The 19,536-nt window shown below is 35.4% G+C and overlaps 1 protein-coding gene across 2 annotated transcripts in view; it reads left to right on the top strand.

Moving 5' to 3' along the window:
- TTLL7 (tubulin tyrosine ligase like 7) overlaps window positions 1-19,536 on the top strand; it is a 149,992-nt gene that overhangs the window by 118,993 nt on the left and 11,463 nt on the right. For both annotated transcript variants that reach the window (XM_027114171.1, XM_027114170.1), the window contains 3 exons: window positions 245-379; window positions 2,185-2,265; window positions 18,030-18,190. In XM_027114171.1, the coding sequence (XP_026969972.1) occupies window positions 245-379; window positions 2,185-2,265; window positions 18,030-18,190 (377 nt within the window). The remainder of the gene's footprint in view (window positions 1-244; window positions 380-2,184; window positions 2,266-18,029; window positions 18,191-19,536) is intronic.

Below are 19,536 nucleotides of genomic sequence, written 5' to 3'. Positions count from 1 at the left end.
TTAGTATTTTGAGCTACATAAAATACAACTGTGTGGAAGTGTGAAAGATACTCTTGGGAAATCATACCCTTTTAATGCTAAGATTTTAATGCTAAGAATAAATGTAAAAACATTATTTTCTTCCTTTTTTATTGTTATTTTGTCAATTAAAAGTGCATCATTTTTACCTAGAAATATCTTTCAGATTATAGTGGCACAATGAAATAAGACCCCCTCCAAATATCTGTATTCTTTCAAATTTAAGAGTGAGTCTTTGCGGCAACTGAGACCAAAAGAACAAGAAGACGATCTAACAAGTCAGACCTTATTTGTTCTCAAGGACATGAAGATTCGGTTTCCAGGAAAATCAGATGCAGAATCATTACTTCTGATAGAAGATGTGAGTATTTGATGTATATAAAATACCAAGGACCTCATGCCTTTTTATTCTTCTTCTTAAAATATTAAAATTTATTGCTTGATGGCATTATCCTCAATGACATAGTAAACTTAATTGATGTTCTTTTCAACCTCCACAAGCTTTAGAAGATACAGGGGTTATTTTAATCGTTATGATTCACGAGCAATGAAATCACATTTATAATCAGCAATGCAAAATATCTTTTAGTGTATAGTCCTATTTTAATGATGCTTCATCAAGTGAAAATAATTAGTGTTAAATAATTATTGTTCTTAATGATTAAAGACACATCAAGTTAAGCCTGCTTCTGTAACGATTTAGAAAGATCTATTATGGAATGAGATAATAAGGAAAAAAGTGGGGCCATGGGCATAAAGTGTCCAGAATATTTGAATGTGACACCTTGCATGGTGTTAGTCAGATTTTGAAATGGCTTATGTTGTGTGTGTTTTTCTTGTTACACAAGCATTTGCACCACCCAGTGGAACGTTCTAAAATGTCAGAGTCCTAAAATTCACATTAAAGTCAATGACTTACTCCTAATTTAGAAAGAAAGTCCAAGGTATTCGAATATTTTTGGTGAAAGAGCATTTCTTCACTCAGAGTTCTATTTCTTCATTCAAGAATTCTTCTCAAATTGTCCTTCTTAGATAATTCCTCAGAATAGAACGTTGTTTTCTGGTTTCCCTGTTTTTTTTGTTTTTTGTTTTTTAATCCAGAGGAGAAGGCACCATCTAGTGGCCAGTTGTAGGCCATAAAAACCACAGCCATACATTTGGCTTTTTTCACTTTTTAGCTTTACTTTAGGCCTGTCTAAAAGCGCTGTCTAGAAACAAAACAAACAAAAAACAATAATAAAAAAGACTTTCTTAGTTAACAAATCAATAATGGCAATTTGTATTTTGTAGTCATAACATAGTTATAACCAAAATCCCCAAATATATTATGCGTTTCATTTGTTATATATTTTTTAAAAAGTGAAATGGTATCTTGTTTGCAAATGAAGTGCTATTTGTTACATCAGGGGAAAAGGAAGAATAATGAACATTAGTTATAAAGCATTATGCTAGATATATTTTTATTTACATATGTTATTTTATTCAATAAAGTAGGACGTCTTTGTACCAGACATTTTATTTCTATATCTTAGAGATATAAGTTATGTAATACCTTTCTGAATCAGCTAGATGAAAAATTAGATAATCTGAGAGTAGAACTAATATTTGTGGCTACTATGATTGTTCTATAAAAAACGTGGATATAGGCTTATATAACTGATAAAAGATATTAATAATTATACAAGACATTAGATTATTTACTATATGTTTACTTATGCAGCAACTATTTTTATCTATTTATTATAATATATATAACTAGAATATATATTCAGAAATTTTGCAGATTTGCACAAAAAACAAAACAGGGGCATAATGGAATCCTAATTAAATATAGGCTATCTTCTAATGTGTTATTCAATATTTTGTTACTGTGAATGATGTTGTAAATACAGTTCTTGGAATTAAAATGAAAAATCTATGTTTTGGGCTTCTTCCCAAACCTTATATTCCTGAAGACATTTGACTTTCAACCATTAGAGATTGTGTGCTTTTTTTACAGCAAAAAGAGAAAAGCTTTAAATTCAGATGGCTTCTTTATCTTACATTAAAAGTCTTCTCGCATGTCTTTTTATGAAAGTAGACATTCTTTATTGCAAATAGTATTATAGTGCTTTCATTTCACAAATTAATTAGATTAAATTTCTTAATGTTTCTCCTCCAAAACAGATGATTGATAACTGGAAGTATCATAAAGCAAAAGTGGCTTCATATTGGCTCATAAAATTGGACTCTGTAAAACAACGAAAAGTGAGTAATGAATATCCAAAAACAGGTTTGCTCTTTTGGATTATGTATTAAGCTAGGATCATTAAGCCACATTCATAATCAAACTATATAAGTGCTCATCTGCTTACTCATTTCCTCAACAAATATTTATTGTGTATCTACTATGTTTCAGGCACTGTTCTAGCTTCTGAGAATAAACAAGTAGATTAAAAAAAGATTCCATGGTCTCATAGAGCTTATATTCTAGTTAAGGTGTTTGACAATAAACCAATATATACTGGAATGTAAGGTAGTATTAAGTACTATGAAGAAAAATAAATCAGGTTTAAAAAATTGAGAGAAGGTGACCTAAATGAAATGAGAAAATTACTATGCAGACATCTGTAGGTACAATGCATCAGACAGAGGGAAGAGCAGATACAGAGGCCCTCGGGTAGAAGTCAGCTTGATGTATCCATGAGACAGGAGACACCATTTATTTCCTTATGTACAGGATAGTTGGTTTGTGCTGGTTAAGAGTGAGTGATGTGGAGGTGACAGTTGGATAGATAATCAGGGGTCAGATCACAACTTTACAGGCCATGGACAGTCTTTGGGTTTTATTCCAAGTAATGAAAAACCACTAGAAAATTTTGAGCAGAGGAGTTACATAGTCTGGTTTATAATTTAGAAGGTTCATGAGAGCTACTTGTGAAGAATAGAACTAGGGGAGAGGGAATGTGGCAGAACAGAAGTAGAGACCAGGTAGGTTTTTCGAGTAACTGAGGCAAGAGCTAATAGTTGCTTAGCTAGGGTGGTAACTGAATGGGTGGATGCTGGAGAAAGAGCAGGGCTTTGTTGTTCCTGTTGTTTTGTTTTACTTTGATTTTGGTTTTGGACCTGCTAAGGTTGATATATTGGTTAGACATCCAACTGAAGATATTGAGTGTGTAGGTGTATATATGAGTTTTTTAGTTCAGAGCTAAGGTTGCATATGGAGATACAAAATTTAAGGGTCACTAGGATATTTAAGTCTTGGGGCTAGATGAGATTACCTAGAGAGTAAGTGTGGTTAGAAAAGAGAAGAGTTTTGAGGACTGAGCCCTGGGCCACTTCTATGTATAGAAATCAGAGAGATGGGGTGGAGGGATTAATCTAAGGGGACTAAGAAGGAGCAGCCAGTAAAGTATGAAAAACCATGGGAACTTGGGGTCCTTGAGACCAAGTAAAGAAATTATTTCAGGGTTGGAGTGATCAACTGAGTCAGATGTTGCTGATAGGAGTTATAAGATGAACACCAAGACCTGACTGTTGTTTTTGACAACTTGGAGGTTAATGGTTACCTAATCATAACAAATTCAGGGGAATGGTGGGGAGTAAAACTTGAATGGAGTAGGTTTAAGAAATGGGAAAAAGCACAGCTAGTCCAAGCACTTTTTCAAGGAATTTTGCTATAGAGGGGAAAGTTAAATGTGGTGTTAGCTGGAGAGGTATGTGGGTTGAGGACAAGGTGTTTTTATTTTTGTTTTGTTTTAAGATGAAGCTATTTACACTTGTTAGTTGCTGATGAGAATGATCTAGAAGAGAGGAATGGTACAGAAAAGAGAGGTGATAGAAAATCCTCGAAGTAAGTAAGCTGGGAAGGTTTGTCCTACCAGGAGCACTTATTCTAATAGGAGGGAAGGTAGAGTCTGTGGCATTGTGGTGGGAAGATGTGAAGGTTCTCCTCCAATGGGGAGGGGCTTTGGAGATTTTCAGAGACAGTACAACATCTCAGAGAGTAGGAGAGGGGAGTGGCCAGCAGCCCGAGGGGCCCATAGATGCATTGCAACATTATCTGGGGGGAGATGTACTATTTTAGTAGCTTTAGTGAAGCTGTTGTATTCCTAAATAGTGCAAACTATTACTTCCCCTTTCTAGGATTTATTACTAGTAAGCTGAAAGTTGACAGCGATCAAATAATGACTTTGAAGTTACGTACTTTCCTCTGAGTAAACTGAACTCATTATTAAGCATTAACTCATTCAACAAAGGACAACTTAGTGTCCTGTCATGTGCCAAACACTGTGCTGCTGTTGAGGAGGGTGTAACAAAGCTGGTAACAGAAGTAGATTGAAAACATACTGTAAGCCCAGTACTCCTGTTTGTCAAGTCACTAACTGTGGCCTTATTCATTAAAATAAGGACCTCTTCGTGGAATTGGAACCCTGAATCTTTTCAAGTCCTTGTACTTTTTGTAACCTAGAAGATAGAAGAGTTTAGCTAAATTGGTAATTAAAGCAAAATAGATAACCCAGAAACAGATTAAAATACTTATAAGATATTAATACTTGATAAATGTGACATTTCAAATCAGTGGAGTAAAGATAATTTTTTCCCCTAAATGATACTGAAACAATTGACTACCTATTTGTGAGAAAATTAAGTTGGAGCATTACCTCTCACCATATGCAGAAATAAATTCCAGATAGATGATAGTTTTATATGTAAAAAAATATTAAAAGTTTAAAAGAAAATACAGAAAGCTATGTTTATAATCTTAGAATGAAGAAACAACTTCATAAGGAAGACTTAGGTTTTAGAACCCAGAAGTCATAAATGAGAAGAACGACATATTTGATGACATAAAAACTTAATGGATGGCAAAAGGTGTCTTAAACCAGGTTAAAAGGCAGAAGTGGTGAGGAGAATTGGGTGGCAGGGGAAAGGGGTGGATGTTGAAGAGGACAGATGTTTGCAGCACATAAAACACAAAGTAGCACAAGTAAACCAATACTTCCTACCGATCAATCAGCAGAAGACATACTATCTTGTAAAGTTAATAAATAAAATGGAAAAGCATATAAAAAAGCCATGAAAAGACAATTTATGGATCTTCAAAGAGCCAATTAACATGTAACTAGATCTTGTCCTCACTAATGCTGAAGGAAAAGCAAGTAAAAAACATATCGGCAAAAATTAATAAGACATAATATGCAATGATGGAAATAGTCTGGATAAAAGGGGCTTTATTATACTATTAGAGAGAGAACACATTGGTACAGCTCTTTAGAAAGGTAGTTTGCTGTATCTATTAAAGTTACAAATGTTCACAACCTTATGACTCAGCAAAACCACTTCCAGCATTCTGTCCTACAGAATAATAATCTGTATAAAATGTATGTGTAAAAGATTTATGCACATGAGCATTCACTGCAGTGGTATTTGTACAAGCAAAACACTTGAAGCAGCCTAAATATCTATCAGTAGATTTATGATTAAATAAATTATAGTACATCCATACTATTCAGTTGTGTTAAATTGAGTGCTATTCTGGAATCATAGATCTTAACTTGAGATACAGCACAAGATTATGACTTGTGACATATGCAACATATGTACATTGGTAGAATTAGCCAGATTTTACTAATCGTGAGTGAAGAATATAAGCGATAAGCAGCCACCAAGTGAATGGTTTCTGGGAGGTCATGAGTCCATCAGCCGTCAGGCATCTCTTTTCACATATGGGAAGCATTCTGGTTCAGAGTGATGAGTGCCAACTAAGTGTGGTTCACGTTGGCACTGAGGGAGCCTTCCAGATTTGGGTGACTTTCATCTTTATTCTTCATTAGTTACCCATGCAGTCTTTGTGACCAATCCATTCTCTAGCCAGGTGAAATAAAAATACCAGGTTTATTTACTGTGAGTGTTGTCCCATAGAACTTTCTGCAGTGACGGATATGTTATGTATCTGTGATGTCCAATACGGTGGTCACTAGCTACATGTGGCCATTGAGTGAGATCTTGAAATGTGGCTATTGTGACTAAGGAACTGAACTTTTAATTTTAATTAACTTAAATGTAAATAGCCAAATGTGTCTAGTGACTACTGCATTTAAGAGCGTGGATCTAGACAGACCACGTGTAGCCTTCTAAGTTCTTACATGAGAACCTTCTCAATTATTTTCCCGCTGAGAAATTCTATCAGAGGGTTTGCAAGGATGTCCATTAAGGTCACCATTGCCTTGGGCATCTCAAAGAGAGAGTGCCTTTTCTTTTCATATGCCATCTTATACCAAGATAGTAAATTAAACAAACAAGTTATACAGTAATATGTGTTGTCCTCCTTTAAATCACCACTCTGATTTTTACTGTTTTAAAAATATATATCTAGTGTTAAAAAATTTCAAAAATTAAGATATTTTATTTCTGGAGGATAGACTTACTGAGCCAGAGGAAGGAAAGTGGTAATATTTGGTGTCATGTTTCCTTTTGTTTTTGTATATTTCTGGTTTTTTTCAAGTGAACATAATCTTTTTAGAAATGAAAGAATGACAGGGAGACACAGGCATTTCTGTGAGTCCTGTCTGTATTCCCCCATAACCAGATTATCTTTCCCTATTCTAAATCCTCACAGTACTTCATATTCAGTTGTACTTATGATCTGATTTGAGAGGTTTCTGTATTAATTTTTCCACCTTTCTAAAAGCCAGGGGCGAGGGGGGGAGGTGTGTAGTCAGCTGTAGGCTTTCTATAAACATTTGCTCAGTTGATTCAAATCTAGACTCTTTTGTGGATTCTGTCAGTAGCAAGTTAGCTTCTTCTTTCTTTACCCTTGTTTCTTTACTAGTGCTATGTATTTATCTGAACATCAACAAATTAAGATAATGCTGTTATGTTTTTTTAACATGTGATATGAGAAGGTCTGATAAAACATTGTATGGGGTGATCAAATGATATGCATGAATAGTAATAATGTTTATCAATTAGAAGAAACAATCTATTTCATGTTTTAGGGTTGTTATGCTCGATTGTGTTTATAAATTTCGAGTAAAAGTAAATACTTGCTTCTAAATTTACTAGCAAGTACTTGTGTCAGTATAGTGACTTCTGCTATACTGATTTACTCTAAGAATATTTGGAGTAAGTTATCTTTGTGTAATCCTTCCCTCCAGTTCTCAGATGTGCATCTGCATCTCTGTATTCATCATACCCTGTTACGTTAAGGGAGTGAGAGCACTGATGAGAGAGGGCATGTTTTTTATTACAACTTAAACACCTTTTTCTTTTTCTTTGAACTCCTTTGTTGCATCTTCCATTTTGGCATTAATCAAAGCTACTATATTTCCTTTGTGCTTGTTATCAGTGATAAGATGTCCCATCTCCAACACAAAGCTACCCAAGCAGTTACAGTCATTCTTCTACAAGGTAATTTAATAGACAGTTCTATTTGGGGCAGAAGAATTCATAGCTTGAATTTAAAAAAAAAAATTATTGGAGTACAGTTGATTTACAACGTTGTGTTAGTTTCTGCTGTACAGCAAAGTGAATCAGTTGTACATATATACACTCTATTAGATTCTTTTCCCATATAGGTCATTACAGAGTATTGAGTAGAGTTCCCTGGGCTATATAGTACATCCTGATTAGTTATCTATTTTATATATAGTAGTGTGTATATGTCAATCTCTATCTCCCAGTTTATCCCTCCTCTTCCCTCACACCCTGGTAACCATAAGTTTGTTTTCTGCATCTGTGCCTCTATTTCTGTTTTTAGATAAGTTCATTTGTACCTTATTTTTTTTTGATTCCATATATAAGCGATATCATATGATATTGGGTTGGCCAAAAAGTCCGTTTGTGTTTTTTTCCATTACACTGTATGGAAAAACCCGAATGAACTTTTTGGCCAACCCAATATTTGTCTTTCTCTGTCTGACTTACTTCACTCAGTATGGCAATCCATGTTGCTGCAAATGGCATTATTTCATAGCTTGAATTTTGACTCTCAGAGAAGAGTAAGGGCTGATCTTAACAAGAATAAGTTTATCTTGCAAAGTTGCCCAGGTTCATGGAGGGTCCGGAAAGGTGGCTGAGGGATGCTAGGTGTAGGTTATGATAAGAAGAGGAAGCCCAGTATTTACACAGTATGCAACTTATCTGTAGCAACTTTTCTTCCAGTTGTTACGATTACTCTGTTTCCTGTTCTTTCATCAACCATTTTGTTCTTTAAAAGGCTTTTTTTCCCCCAAAACAGACTCTAATTTCCTGGATATATAGCGATGGATGAGACTTCCTTATATATTTATAATAATGTATATATTATACATTATTCCCTACCTTGTTTATTTCAGATGAAATCAGAGGTAAAGTGGGATCAGAGAATGACTGACTGACTGGAATATTTTTTTTCTTGACAACAAGAGAGCCAATATAATAATTAGCTGCAAAGTGTATTGAAAAATTTTTTTAAAGCTTTTATATGTTGATATTAAACTAAAGGGGCAATAATAGGTAGTGGAAAGAGGAACTGGACTTGTAGTCATATGGACTTGGGTTCAGTACTGCCCCTGCCCTTTTTGCGGGGGCAGGTAACTTCTCACAACTTCTCTGAGGTTCGTAGCATTAAGTATTGGAGAGTTCTTGTGAGGAAGTAGGCCATCGTATGGCAAAGGTGCTCTAGGCTTAGAAGGTATAAAATGCAGGTGACTTTTTTTTCCTTCTGAGGATCTTCATGCCAGGCTGTTTCTCTGATGTATTTTATTACTAAGAACTCTTCATATGTAGAATTATTTTATGTAGAATATGTATAAATGAAGCATAAAAATGTGTCTGTTGGGTTGTAACATGTTGACTCTTCATTTGACTTACCTGTTTGAAACCTGTGCTATTGCTTTATAAAGCTAGAAACTGCATCCAAGACAAAAAAGAAACCTAGAAATGTGGGTCAGCTTTAGAATGTAGCATTAGGTATTATTAAAAGTTACCCATTTAGAAGGCCAAGAACTTAACTAATTTAACATCTGGATGTGGATTAATCAGATCTATCCTTTGGACTATGATGATAGTCAATAATCATTGGATGGCTATGTCAGTTCAGTTCCCTGGGAAGCAGACATAAGACAGAATTAGAAGTGAAAGACATTTATGAGAGAAGACACCCAAGAAGGATAAAGGGGAGAGAAAGTTTGAGCAGGTAGAAGAGCCTTCCACCTGCAATATTGGGGAGTGAATGGAAGGCAGGAGGATTGGGGAGGAAGATCTTCAGACTTTAGTGAAGTTCTGAGAAAGGCCTGTCAGGCTGATGGGGAGCCCAGAACACAGATTGCCTGTTAGAAGGATCACACGGGGCAGAAATACTGCCCCTCTGGTATCCCAACCGTGCTCAATCCTTGGTCGGGAGCAGCCTGGGGAGAGTATAAGCTTGGCTTGACTGTTGTAACGGATCCTGAATGGGGATGCTGTCAGCTAACTGCACTCTTAGAAGCTGGTTGATTCAAATGGCATGTCTCCATGACTACCACAAAGGTTGTGTGTGATACAATTTAATTTGACAAACATTTATTGGTTGCCAATTTTGTTCAAGAGCTATACTAGGCACTATTGGGGATTTTGAGAGTTGTTTATTCATTCATTTATTTATTTGCTCATTAAAACATGCACTCAACAATATTGATTGAGAGACGACCATGTCCCAAGGAGAATTCTAGATGTGGAATGCACAAGACTCTCATTTAAATCTCTTAATTCCATTTAGAAACCATTGTTGACATATGTATCTCACTTTTTCTGCTCCAGTATTGGAAGCTTTTGCTAGTTTCTCATTTGAATATTGCAAAACTCTTAAGATTAGAATGCCACACACACAAACTCTTCCACATGTCTTATTTCAAATTTTTCTTAATGGGAGTAAAATTTAAAGGTCGGTGATGTAGGACTAAACTACTGAAAGGAATCCTCACCAGGTGAAAATGGAATCAGCTGATCTTACTTAATGTCATGTTGTGGTAACTCCACACTAGCATAATTCAGCTTTCTGCTAAGAATGCAGTTGCTTTATATAGTTTGTAAGGAATATACTTGAAGTATGAAAATATCACAGCAATGGTGGGCTGTGAAGAATGCCAAATTTTCTGAAAAGCATATTCTCTGATATCTAGGCATAAACTAAGATCGGAGAAGGAAGAGAAATAAATAGTGATAATAAGGTTGTACAATATTTGCATTTATTTTGGGGTTCTAAGAAACCCTTGTTTATCAAGTATTTCTTCTCTAAATAGCAATTTTTTAAATACCTACTGTAGCTGCTTCTGCATGAATTTTGACGTTATTGTTTTCCATCTCTTTTTCATTTGGGCTGACATAGATGCTGTACAGGGCTGTTCATTTTCCATCAGCAGAGATGCCTTTACTCTATGTCATGGCTGCTGCGTGCATCATTAGTACAGCATGTAGTGTTTTTAATGTTATTTCTAAACCTCCCTCACCTCATGCCATTATTTTAATTTAGGACCAACTGTTCAGCCATATGGAGCAGTTTGTCATTCAGCATCTGTATGTTCTTGCAAAATATGAATTTGTCTGTGGGCTTTATGCCTTCAAATGTGCTATATTTCATATGGAAAAGATAAATCTTTTCATTTTATTAATGCTTTCATTGACTGAATATCCCATTTATTTTTTCCCTTGGAGAGCTTGATGTTGGATCGGGATGCTTTTAAAAGTCACAATGTCAGGAAATGGATCCATTACCTAACATATTCTATAAGTTAGCCTCACATGAGTCCACAGGTAAACACAAAGGGCACCTTGCTGACTATTTGTTTTTGTGTTTCACAAGTTATTCATCTCCCATCCATTTACTTCTAACTGCAAAACACCCAGAAATCCAAATAGCATTGCAGATAGAACTGACACTAATTTTCCTCATCCCAGTCTGATTTCTTGCCTGTTTTCTGCCTTCCTAAAATTACTCAGCCAGTGTTTTGCTAGAGGTACAGGCATTGTCTCCCCATCTGTGTGGCCTTTTAAGCAAACTGGTTCCTGATGGACTGCATGGCCTTATTGGAGGGGGTGCCTGGGCAACCTTGTTTGTACACAGTGACTCCACCCATTTTCCCAAGTATTACTTGACTAGAGGTGAATCTGAATCTAAGAAGAGACAATCTCTTCTAGGATTTTGCTGTTGGCACCAGGACAGATCAAATTAATTATGAGGCATTGTCAGGTAGTGGTTAAGATCATGGGTCTGGCTACATAGCTATCCATTACCTAACTGTGCAATCCTGGGTAAGTTACCTATCTGCTCTATGCCTGGGTTTTCTCATCCATAAAATGAGACCCAAAATGTTTTCAGAACCAAACATTTTTCATAACCATTAGGCAGCAAAACCTAACCCGCCGGAACTCCTTTGGAGACAATGACCCTACAGGAAGTTATTTGTTATTTTTGTCTGTCTCTTGGTTTGAATATTCACATGTTTTCCTGTGGAAATAGTAATGTGTATGATTATGAAATCTAGCCTCAAGATTTTTGGAAAGGGATTGTGGACCAGTGTTATCTATCTCAATGTTTTTATTTTGAGGATTAAATGAATTGCTATATGTAAAAATGATTAGAACAGTGTTTGGTCCATTGTAAGCCTTCAATAAGTGTTAGCTCTGATTTTTACCTTGTTTGCATAGGTTTCACTTTCTTGCAAGAAGCATTTTCACTAAGACAAACACCTACTAAGTGCTAGACCTCTTTTGAGCCTTGGGGACATGGTAGGTATACTGGTATAATTCCTCTTTTTATGTAGCTAACAGTCTCCATTAACTAAACAGGAAATTAAAATAAAATGAGATATAATTATTAATAGGGGAAGAGTTGGGCATTCAGGGATCATACAATAGTTTAGTGGCAGGTAAAGGTCTCCCTGGAGAAGTGATGTTTGAGGTAAAACATAGAAGTTCACCAGGTGAACAGATGGGGCAAGACTGTTCCAGGCAGAGGAGAGAGGCTATGTGAAGACTCAGAGGAGAGATGAAGGGTTTGGGCTCTTGCTTCCTTGGTTTATATGCCCTCATATCCTCCAAATTACAGGTCTCTCTAACCCACTCCTTTCTCCAGGACCAGAGCTTGAAATTGAAAGATGAAGGGAAGCAAAGGAGAATGTATCTTCCCAGAAGGTGCTCTGGCAAAGAACGAGCAAGTTTCTGGGTTGCCCAGACCATGCTGGTCTCACAATCTGGGAGATCACTCCTCAGGCAGAGTTGTTTGCTCGGTTGCAAGAGGCCTGAAGATTTATCCGTCTCCATGTTGGAGGAAACATGAGGAGTGGCACAGCTGCATTCCCTATCCCTAACTCCTGGGCCGTTTTCCGAAGTTGCTGCTTTTAGCCATGTGTAGGCTAGTATATTAGACCATCATGCTTTAAAATTCCCTCGAAATTAAGAACAAAGCATATACAGAGTAGCAGCCAAGAGAGCCTCCTCTAAGTGATGTACGGAGAGCAGTGCTTGGCGCGGAGCAGGCAGCCAGTTCATGCGAGCTGCCCTCCTCTTTGGTTCTGTCGCATCCTATGGATTTCACTGTGCGCATATTCAGAAGGAAATAACGAATAACTCGTTATCTCAAATGCTGTGTCACTTTAAAGCTGAATAATTATTTAATAATAGAATATGAAACGAAGATAATGTTAAAATTTCCAGTATTGTTAACATTTTAATTGCATTTATTATGTAGAACTCATATTTATTCTTGAAACCAATTTATGGGTTATCTTTGCTGCTTTTTAAATTCTTCCTGCGTTATGACTTTTGGCCTGTTATTACTCACTAATACATAGAAAGGAGGAAGGGAAGTTGAGAAGAGAATTGATTAAAATTTGCTGTTTACTGCTAGTGTTGATTCTTGTATCACATCAATTATGAGTCCTGTTTTCTACATTAAAAATATAAAAGGTTAAACTATTAGCTTAACTGAAAATCGTAAAAAGATTAAAAGTATGAATTAATGTCTGATATCCAAATTATATCAGTATTATTGTGAACAACTCATATCAAAAATTTTTAAATCCCTTTTCATAATTAAGATTTCATTATCTAATAACAAGCTTTTCCAGGACAATTTTTTTCACAAGCTACTTTATTACAGATTGCATTATCTCTCCTCATTCTCCTCCCCTTCAGCCCACACACCCCTGACGCCTGTAGGGTTTACATACTGTTCCCACTTCACAGTGAAAGAAGCTGGAGTAGGAAAGGAAGGAATCATGCTGCTTACACAATTCACTGTGAGAAGCTGTAGTTGATATTCTTCTATAAATAAAATGTTATTTTGAAATTTTTTCCCTAAATTGATTTTTTTTGCTTTATTTATTTATTTTTCATCTTTATTGGAGTACAATTGCTTTACAATGGTGTGTTAGTTTCTGCTTTATAACAAAGTGAATCAGTTATACATATCCATATGTTCCCATATCTCTTCCCTCTTGCGTCTCCCTCCCTCCCACCCTCCCTATCCCACCCCTCCAGGCGGTCACAAAGCACCGAGCTGATCTCCCTGTGCTATGCGGCTGCTTCCCACTAGCTAGCTATTTTACGTTTGGTAGTGTATATATGTCCATGCCACTCTCTCACTTTGTCACAGCTTACCCGTCCCCCTCCCCATATCCTCAAGTCAATTCTCTAGTAGGTCTGTGTCTTTATTCCTGTCTTACCCCTAGGTTCTTCATGACATTTTTTTTTCTTAAATTCCATATGTATGTGTTAACATACGGTATTTGTCTTTCTCTTTCTGACTTACTTCACTCTGTATGACAGACTCCAGGTCTATCCACTTCATTACAAATAGCTCAATTTCGTTTCTTTTTATGGCTGAGTAATATTCCATTGTATATATGTGCCACATCTTCTTTATCCATTCATCCGATGATGGACACTTAGGTTGTTTCCATCTCTGGACTATTGTAAATAGAGCTGCAATGAACATTTTGGTACAAGACTATTTTTGAATTATGGTTTTCTCAGGATATATGCCCATTAGTGGGATTGCTGGGTCATATGGTAGTTCTATTTGTAGTTTTTTAAGGAACCTCCTTACTGTTTTCCATAGTGGCTGTACCAATTCACATTCCCACCAGCAGTGCAAGAGTGTTCCTTTTCTCCACACCCTCTCCAGCATTTATTGTTTGTAGATTTTTTGATGATGGCCATTCTGACTGGTGTGAGATGATATCTCATTGTAGTTTTGATTTGCATTTCTCTAATGATTGATGATGTTGAAACACATGAAAGTAGCTTTGATTTGCATTTCTCTAATGATTAATGATGTTGAAACACATGAAAGAATGTGTTTGTTGGCAGTCTGTATATCTTCTTTGGAGAAATGTCTATTTAGGTCTTCTGCCCATTTTTGGATTGGGTTGTTTGTTTGTTTTTGTTATTGAGCTGCATGAGCTGCTTATAAATTTTGAAGATTAATCCTTTGTCAGTTGCTTCATTTGCAAATATTTTTCTCCCATTCTGAGGGTTGTCTTTTGGCCTTGTTTATGTTTTTGGTTTCCTTTGCTGTGCAAAAGCTTTGAAGTTTCATTAGGTCCCATTTGTTTATTTTTGCTTTTATTTCCATTTCTCTAGGAGGTGGGTCAAAAAGGATCTTGCTGTGATTTATGTCATAGAGTGTTCTGCCTATGTTTTCCTCTAAAAGTTTGATAGTTTCTGGCATTACATTTAGGTCTTTAATCCATTTTGAGATTATTTTTGTGTGTGGTGTTAGGGAGTGATCTAATCTCATACTTTTACATGTACCTGTCCAATTTTCCCAGCACCACTTATTGAAGAGGCTGTCCTTTCTCCACTGTACATTCCTGCCTCCTTTATCAAAGATAAGGTGACCATATGTGCATGGGTTTATCTCTGGCCTTTCTATCCTGTTCCATTGATCTATCTTTCTGTTTTTGTGCCAGTACCATACTGTCTTGATTACTGTAGCTTTGTAGTATAGTCTGAAGTCAGGGAGCCTGATTCCTCCAGCTCCATTTTTCGTTCTCAAGATTGCTTTGGCTATTCAGGGTCTTTTGTGTTTCTATACAAATTGTGAAATTTTTTGTTCTAGTTCTGTGAAAAGTGCCAGTGGTAGTTTGATAGGGATTGCATTGAATCTGTACATTGCTTTGGGTAGTAGAGTCATTTTCACAATGTTGATTCTTCCAGTCCAAGAACATGGTATATCTCTCCATCTATTTGTATCATCTTTGATATCTTTCATCAGTGTCTTATAATTTTCTGCATACAGGTCTTTTGTCTCCTTAGGTAGGTTTATTCCTAGATATTTTATTCTTTTTGTTGCAATGGTAAATGGGAGTGTTTTCTTGATTTCACTTTCAGATTTTTCATCACTAGTGTATAGGAATGCCAGAGATTTCTGTGCATTAATTTTGTATCCTGCTACTTTACCAAATTCATTGATTAGCTCTAGTAGTTTTCTGGTAGCATCTTTAGGATTCTCTATGTATAGTATCATGTCATCTGCAAACAGTGACAGCTTTACTTCTTCTTTTCCAGTTTGTATTCCTTTTATTTCCTTTTCTTCTCTGATTGCTGTGGCTAAAACTTCCAAAACTATGTTGAATAGGAGTGGTGAGAGTGAGCAACCTTGTCTTTTCCTGATATTAATGGAAATGCTTTCAGTTTTTCACCATTGAGGACGATGTTGGCTATGGGTTTGTCATATATGGCCTTTTTTATGTTGAGGAAAGTTCTCTCTATGTCTGCTTTCTGCAGGGTTTTTATCATAAATCGGTGTTGAATTTTGTCGAAAGCTTTCTCTGCATCTATTGAGATGATCATATGTTTTTTCTCCTTCAATTTGTTAATATGGTGTATCACATTGATTGATTTGCGTATATTTAAGAATCCTTGCATTCTTGGAATAAACCCCACTTGATCATGGTGTATGATCCTTTTAATGTGCTGTTGGATTCTGTTTGCTAGGATTTTGTTGAGGATTTTTGCATCTATGTTCATCAGTGATACTGGCCTGTAGTTTTCTTTCTTTGTGACATCCTTTTCTGGTTTTGGTATCAAGGTGATGGTGGCCTCGTAGAATGAGTTTTTAAACAGATGTTTATTCTAAATTTGCCTTTTTCAGAGAAAACTAATATCACTTCTTTAAATATGGCTGTTTTAAAGAGAAACAAATTAAATTCTTCTTTTATATGCTCCCAATTTTCTATACGTTTGTACCTATGGAGAAAAATTGTATCTTCATTCAGTCTGTATGTTTGAAAGTCTTTCTCTTTTCATCTCTCACTGTCATCTTTACAAGGAGTCCCTTTAATTAGATAAAATAAGAAGTGAAAAATCTACTTTGGTGAACTGAAATTAGGATAACTGTATTTGTTCATATTTACTTTTTAAAAAAAGTGTTTCCTTGCAAATACCTGAATTGCAGAAGTATTAAATACATTGAATTAGTCAAAGTAGCTTTTTGGGATTTATAAATTTTTCAGAACCTCTAGGATTTTAGTTTCCCAGAATTAGATTAATCCTAGGCCTGTTTCATGATACTTCCTCATTATTGGTCCATATGTGGTCTGCTTTTATTTAGTTAGTGTTTTTAAGTTATTGTACCATTTGTGAACCCAACACCCAAATCAAGTATCTTGGTAATAATCTGTTTTTTTATCAAATGACTACCTTCCATCCCCCTGGCCCTTTATGTCTCAGGTAGCCATTTTCTTAAATTCAGTATTCCCCAGTCCCTTGCTTTCTTTCTTTATATATTCTTATTATATCTATGTGTATTCCTCATAAGTATTTTTAAAATTTAATTGTCTTTACTTCTATTAAAAGAGTTTCATACTGTATGTAATGACTGGTATGTATTTTTTAAAAACTTAACCATTGATAATTAAGATGCTCCGGATTGTTGTGTGCCCTTTAATTTCATTCATTTTGACTGCTGTATAAAAGTCCAAGGGAATGAGTATACGACTTTTATTCACTCTCCCATTGATGGAGAGTTAGAATTTTTCAAGTTGTCTGTAATTGTGAACAGCTGTTTGAACATTCTTGTACATGGCTTTTGTTTTTAACCTGTGAGAGAGTTTCTCTTAGGAATAAACTTGCTGGGTCTTGGGGTATATGCATTTTCAACTTTAGGAGATAATGCCCAGCTATTTTCCAATTTGTACTCCTGCCAACAAGTCTAAGAGATGCTGTAGATCCATGTTTCTCCAGCACTTGGTGTTGTCAGACTTTTAATTTTTGTCAATTAAATGGATAGAAAATGATGTCTTATATAAGTCTTAATTTTTATTCTTTATGTTTATCAGACATATTTATTTCCTCTTTTGTGAAATTCCTGTTCATGTATTTTTGTCCATTTTTTTCTGTTAATTTGTTGGTGTGTATTTAACAATTGGTTAGGCATTCATTATATATTCCTGATACTAATCTTTTGTTAGATGTATATGTTTTGAATGTATTTTCCCAGTTTGTAACTTGATCTTTATTTCTTTTAAGCTATCTTTTGATGGCCAGAAGTTCTTAATTTTAATATAAGGGAAACCTATTAATCTTTTATGTTCTATACTTTTTTGCTACTTAAGTAACCTTTTTCTAAACCAGGGTCTAAAAGATATTCACTAATACTTTTCACTAAGATATTTAATGGCTTATTTTTCAAACTTAAAACCTTAATCACTCTAGAGTTGATTTTTGTGAATTGAGGGAATGATTCAACTTTATCTATTTTTTCCATGAAGATTACTATTTAAAAATTCTCCATTTATTGATTTAATTTAAATTTCACTTAACTTTAATTTTTAAATTTAATCTCTTCTTACTCCAATGAGTCAGACTTGCCACCTATGTCATATACCAGAGTTTCATAAATACTGGATCTATTTCTGGACTTTTCATTCTGTGCTGTCGTTTAGTGAGTGAGTGAGTATGTGTGTGTGTGTGTGTGTTCATTTTTGAATTATATATATTCATCTTTGAATTTTAGGCACACACGTATACACCTAGATTTTGAAATATTTTGGGTTTTCCACTAGGTTTTGGATATAGTAAAAACAAGTGTCCGTACAGTTCTTCCACGCATCTGGAAGGTACCTGATGTTGAGGAAGTAAATTTATATCGGATTTTCAACCGAGTTTTTAATCGCTTACTCTGGAGTCATGGCCAAGGACTGTGGAACTGTTTCTGTGATTCAGGGTAAGTGTTAAGTTACCTTTTATTATTGTCATTTTTAATAATTTACTATTTAGTTATAAAGTTAGCCCAATAAAATGGCTGAATTTCTTTAATCTCTTAAAATGTGGATTTGTAACTGCATGTAAGTTTCAGTACTCAACTATAATTTATAGCATTTAAGCTGATGTAGATGAGATGATGGATATGAACACAACACCACCCAACAAATTTGAATTCAGTGGAGAGAAAGTAGTCTTAATTAATAAAAAATCTCAGTTAGACATCTGTATCCTTACAGCTCTTCTGCTGTTGCCTTTATGTAGCAGACTTCCAAAATCATGGCTACACTCCTGCTCCTCTGCAGACTTTCAGTCCTGTCAAAGCTGTTGTGACTCACTGTCATTTTGTCTTCAAGATATCTAAAACCAAACGTTCCATACCTCCCTTTTATTCAGAAATGGCTTCCCTTCTGGACTTCCCAAAACCCCATTGTTATTCTCCCAATCACATGGTTTTGATATCTCAGGGGCATCCGCATCCTTGTTCTCCTTCATTTTCTTTATTCAGTCATGTGCTAAATCTTGTTAGTTTTTCTGTCACATCCCCACTGTGGCTACTCTAGATTGTTTTTCATTATTCTTAACAATTATCAATTATTTAATTGTAGGTTGTTTTTCACTGTTCTTCACAATTATCGAGTATTTACTTGATAATTTAAATACTTTTGGAGATACAAAGCTGAATCTGACATAGATCCTGCCCTGAAGAAACTTAAAAATGATAATAGCTAACACTATACCACTTATACTATGTGCCAGGCATTGTTCTAAGCACTGTACATGTATTAAGTAATTTAATTCACACAACATCACTTTGAAGCAGGTTTTATGATAATTTCCATTTTATAGATAAGGAAACCAAGGCACAGATAGGTGCTAAGGACATAGTGCAACTGGGATTTGAACTTAAGCAGCCTGGTCCCAGATTTCATGCTCTTAACCAATAAAACTCTGCTGTCTCTAATAGACAAAATAAGATACATGCAAAAGTCATGATCATGAAGGAGATGACAGATACGTTATTGTAGGATTTCAGAGAAGAGGAGCCTTTTTGGTAGAAAGGCTAAATGAAATTAATAGATTCCCAGGCATTTTTGCCTCCAGTTTTTTGTTTCCCTTATCCATCCTACTGTCAGAGTCATTTCCTAAAATCTGTAATGATTTCCCTCATTTATCATTAAAGTCTAGACTTTTTATCTAGAGATATAAGACTCTCTAATATGCTGATTCTTTCTTATTTCTCCAGTCTTCTCTCTCATTACTCTCCTACTTAAACTTTGCTCCCCAAAAACAAATTCATTATTTTTC

Source organism: Aethalodelphis obliquidens, unplaced genomic scaffold (assembly GCF_003676395.1).
Source record: "Aethalodelphis obliquidens isolate GAN/ISIS:26980383/991018 unplaced genomic scaffold, ASM367639v1 scaffold13, whole genome shotgun sequence".
Taxonomy (NCBI): Eukaryota; Metazoa; Chordata; class Mammalia; order Artiodactyla; family Delphinidae; genus Aethalodelphis; species Aethalodelphis obliquidens.
This window is presented reverse-complemented; position numbering and strand designations above follow the sequence as displayed.